Source organism: Cervus canadensis, chromosome 27 (genome assembly GCF_019320065.1).
Source record: "Cervus canadensis isolate Bull #8, Minnesota chromosome 27, ASM1932006v1, whole genome shotgun sequence".
Taxonomy (NCBI): Eukaryota; Metazoa; Chordata; class Mammalia; order Artiodactyla; family Cervidae; genus Cervus; species Cervus canadensis.
This window is the reverse complement of record NC_057412.1, coordinates 45,878,878-45,883,492: the sequence shown is the minus strand read 5'-3', so window position 1 is coordinate 45,883,492 and position 4,615 is coordinate 45,878,878. Positions and strand designations below refer to the sequence as shown.

Here is a 4,615-nt window from a genome sequence, read left to right as displayed (position 1 = left end):
AGAGATGTGGTGGGTATACAAAATATTTCAGTTTGATTGGGATATAAAATGTTAGAGAATGTTTGAAGGTAATTGAGAAAATGTTCATGACTCAAGATCATAAAGAACCTGCCTACTGGGTGCTATATTGAGTAGAAAGTTAAGAATCCTAAAATCATTTGGTCACAGGAGCAACAAGAACAGTGTTTCCGGAAGCCTGAAAGAAACATTAAGGCAAGAAGAGATTAGATCTGAAAACTAACTGGGTGATTTTGCAATAGCCGAGACAGGGTGGGGTGAACCACAGCCAGGAGGATAGTGGTAATGGCATTAAGAAGGCTTGTGGAGGGCTGGCTGGTGGGATGGCAGATGAAGAAGAGGATCCCACCTTTGAGGAAGAAAGTGAAGAAATTGGAGGAGGTGCAGAAGGTGGACAGGGTAAAAGAAAGAGACTTTTTTCTAAAGAATTACGGTGTATGATGTATGGGTTTGGAGATGACCAGAATCCTTATACTGAGTCAGTAGATATTCTTGAAGACCTTGTCATAGAGTTCATCACTGAAATGATTCATAAGGCAATGTCAATTGGAAGACAAGGTCAGGTACAAGTTGAAGATATCGTCTTCTTGATTCGAAAGGACCCAAGAAAGTTTGCTAGGGTTAAAGACTTGCTTACTATGAATGAAGAATTGAAACGCGCTAGAAAAGCATTTGATGAAGCAAACTATGGATCTTGACACCTTTTGTACTTTCTGAAGCTTCATTATCTTCTGGGGAAACCATACTTAGTAACTATATTTTCCACAGTAAGGCCCTGCCTAATACCTAACCATGTGAATGAAAAATGGAGAACCACAAAGTTTTCAGGCTTTATTTTCACGTTTTCAATTTTAGAGTGATATATGAGCCTTTAATTGCCTGCCATTATATTACCCTACTTGAATTACATATTAGGTTTTAATGACCACATGTAAGTCAAAGTACCTTTGGTTTGCAAACCATTCAGTTTCTTCTGACTCTTGACCATCTCAATGAATTAATATTTGTGTACTTGTGCCATTGTAGGTTGTACTGTAGCTGTTTAATATGTGAAATCTAAATGGCACCTTTGACTTTGATAGCTAAGATGTGTTTCATGTATTTCTAAAGCTTTTAGACCACAGTAGTGTAAGTTGTTAAAAGATGGTGAACTGGGTTTGTGTTTCTTTTAAGGAGGAAATGATATTAGAAAATACAGCCTTTTGTAGGAGTGTTTATTTGTCTTAAGATAATTTGTTTTAATATTCTTCTTTAGATAACGAGTGATTTAATTTTTTATTTTTTCAGAAACTAAGAATTTCCTATGAATGGTTCTGTGTTGGAAGACATACTGGATTAAAAATCTTTGGGGTTTATAATATACTGTTTGTCAGGTTTTAAAAGAACTCATTTCCCCAGGTCAGATTAAAACTTCTGAAAGTGCTATCAGTAGCAGGAATGGCATTGCTGAAAAAGTTGATGGCAGATAAGCATTTGGGGTAGTGTTTTATTAACATATTTGTTAGTATTTATTTATTGTGAAAATGTATACTTGACTAAAACCATGTGTGGCTATGGAAACCACTTTTGTAGTTCAGGATATATAAGTTTTGTGTGTATTTAGCTCATTGTGTTAGTCTTGCATTTAGCTGGAAGTAAGGATTAAAATTGCATTTAAAGGGATCACTGGATATTACTCTTTGTGAAACTGAATGTTTTGTGTGTCGCTTATAAGCATTATCTATGAATCAGTACTTAGGAAGATTTCACTTTCTTAACCTATCAATATAGAGAATAAAGTATGAAAAATTAAAAAAAAAAAAGAAGGCTTGTGGAAATGTGTTCTGGAGGTAGAATCAGGAATACCTGGCAAACAATTAGATGTGGGTAGCAAGAGATTTCCCTGAAATTCCCTGGCAGTTCAGTGGTAGGATTCTGTGCTTTCACTGCCAAGGGTACAGTTTCAATCCCTGGTTGGGGAACTAAGACCCTGTAAACTTTCTGGGTAGCCAAGTTTTGGGGGCTTCCTGGGTAGCTCGGACAGTAAAGAATCCGCCTGCAATGTGGGATACCTGGGTTCGATCCCAGTGTTGGGAAGATCCCCTAGAGAAGGGAACGGTTATCCATTCCAGTATTCTGGCCTGGAGAATTCCATGGACAGAGGAGCCTGGCAGGCTACAGTCTATGGGATCACAAAGAGTCAAACACAACTGAGCAACTTTCACTTTCAGTTGAAAAAGAGAAAGAGAGGCCGAGGAAGTCTGAAGATTTGGGCCTGGCATTTAGGAGATAATGGGAACACCAACAGAATGAGAGAATTCAGAAATGTTAAGTGTCCAGGGGTGAATTGATGTGTTGAAATGACGGGCTTAATTTTTATTCGTACTTTTAACAAATATTATTGACATCCTATTATGAGCCAGAAACCAAGCTAAGTGCTGGGGATAAAATACTGAACAGGAACAGATAGATTATATTTTATTAGGGGTGACTGCTGGGCTATTTGATAATACAAATAAACCTAAAAGTATAACAAAGGTGACAAGCACTACGAAGGGGAGATACCCAGTTCCATTTGAGGCTACAGTAAAGGAGTGCTTTGGGACCTCTAGGGGTATGCTTCTCCCTCTAGAATGACTGTTTATCTGATATCTGAAGATGAGGTGATGGGAGCCAAACAGAAAAAGAGAGCAGCAAAGGGCCTTTGAAGTTGTGTGTGTGTGTGTGTGTGTGTGTGTGTGTGTGCTGTAAAAATAACCACCATCACTGCTACAGCACCTTGCAGAGAAAAGGAGGGTGGCATGTGGGAGAAACGTGAGGATGGCCATCTTGTGTTGCTGAAGTGGAGGCCGTGAGAGGAGGTGGGGGGTGCGGGGTAGGTGTGATGTCGGACAAGAGGGTCAAGAAAGAACTTATCCATGCAGACCTTTGTTGTTGTTCAGTTGCTAAGTCACGTCCAGCTCTTTGAGACCCCATAAACTGCAGCACACCAGGCCTCCCTGTCCCTCACGATCTCCCGGAGTTCACCCAAGTTCAAGTCCATTGACTCAGTGATGCCATCCAACCATCTCATCCTGGGCTGTGCCCTTCTCGTCCTGCCGTCAATCTTCACCAGTATCGGGGTCTTTTCCCGTGAGTCAGCTGTTCACATCAGCTGCCAAAGTATTGGAACAGACCCTTATGGTTTGTGGTAGAGCATCTCTGATCCTAAAAGCAACAAAATGACTTGAAAATGTTTAAGCATGAAAATATCATAATCAGGGAATGAGGTTGTAACACAGACTAGTGTCAGGGTAGAAAGCAGGGAAGAAGTGAGCATGTTTAAGAAATATTTCAGAGGTAAAAAGAATAGAACTTTATGATGGCTTGCAAATTGACCATTAGGGAGAAGGAAGGGTCGAGGAGAGTTTCTATATTTTTGTATCATCCAATGGGATGGACGAGATGGGCATTAGTGGACAAGGTCAAAAAGAGGAAGAAACTGTGAGCTAAATTTTGAACACATGCAATTTAAGGCACTAAGAGGATTGCCAAATAGATGTAGCTATTAAAATGGAAGAATAGATGTTCCTGAAATAGGTAAAAAATGTAAGTGAAGACTAGAAAGTGACTGACAGGGAAGTGATAGTTGAATCCTAATTATTAGAATAAATAAGCTCCTAAAATAGATTATAGAATAAGAGGAGGGAGACCAAAGATAGAACTTTAGGAAATATCTACATGAGGAAACAGAAAGAAACAGAAGGTGGAGGAGGAGAAATAATCACAGAGGTAGAAGTAGAGCCTGAATAATGAAACACCATTGAACTTCATGAAGATATAATTGCCCAGTGTTCATGTGTAATCCCTGTTATTTATTTAATGATATGAACAGTTTCAAAATGTGCAAACATTGCCTTTTCTTATCTTCTAGCCACCCTTTCCCCACCACTCCAACACATACACACACACACACACACACACACACACACACTCCCCCTGCTGTTAGTTAACTATGAATAAATGGTTATGAAATAGGGTTCTGTTCCTCAATAACAGGTCTATATTCAGACCAACAGATTCTTCCCATGTTTTACTATGATCTAAAAAATTAGAAGAAACTGAAAAATTACCTCTAGTGTTAAGTATCAAGAGACTATAGCTATTATTTGTCTAAGCTTCACGTGCTGAGATATTGTGGCGTAGGGCCAGTTAGCTGAACAATGGACGGTATCAGCGTGTAACAACAAAGTCACAGGCTCACATGAAAACCATAAAAGGATGCTCACGGTATTGCTCACGCCCTTGGAATGCTTCTTCCTTCCTTTCCTGTTGTGTTGCTGCCGTAGGATGTCAGCTCAGATTTACTGTCATTGTTGTCATTTCGCCAGTGAATATCATGAAATGTAGTAGGCACTTAACCTTGGGTGAGTCCATGAGCAGGCAGTCTGAAGTCTGAGTCCTCTAAGGAGGTTATCACGTTGGCTGAATGTTCTTGGAATACAGATGTGACAGTGAGGTTTGTCTTTTTTCATTGCCGAGGGAAATGCACCCTTCAGAATTGCTTTCCATCTTGTATGAAAGTTATAGCTTTAGAGAATATAACCTGCCTTCTCACAGATTTTCAAAACTCACCCAC

At 39.5% G+C, this 4,615-nt stretch overlaps 1 protein-coding gene across 1 annotated transcript; it reads left to right on the top strand.

Moving 5' to 3' along the window:
* Nucleotides 1-332: 332 nt before the first annotated feature.
* Nucleotides 333-1,820, top strand: LOC122428855 (transcription initiation factor TFIID subunit 13-like). The gene has a single exon (XM_043448992.1). It carries the CDS (start codon nt 342-344, stop codon nt 714-716), a length of 375 nt encoding a protein of 124 aa, XP_043304927.1. The 5' UTR covers nt 333-341; the 3' UTR covers nt 717-1,820.
* Nucleotides 1,821-4,615: the final 2,795 nt, after the last annotated feature.

Coding starts and splice junctions, on each gene's coding strand:
- LOC122428855 (XM_043448992.1), top strand. CDS start 342: ATGGCAGATGAAGAAGAGGATCCCACCTTTGAGGAAGAAAGTGAAGAA.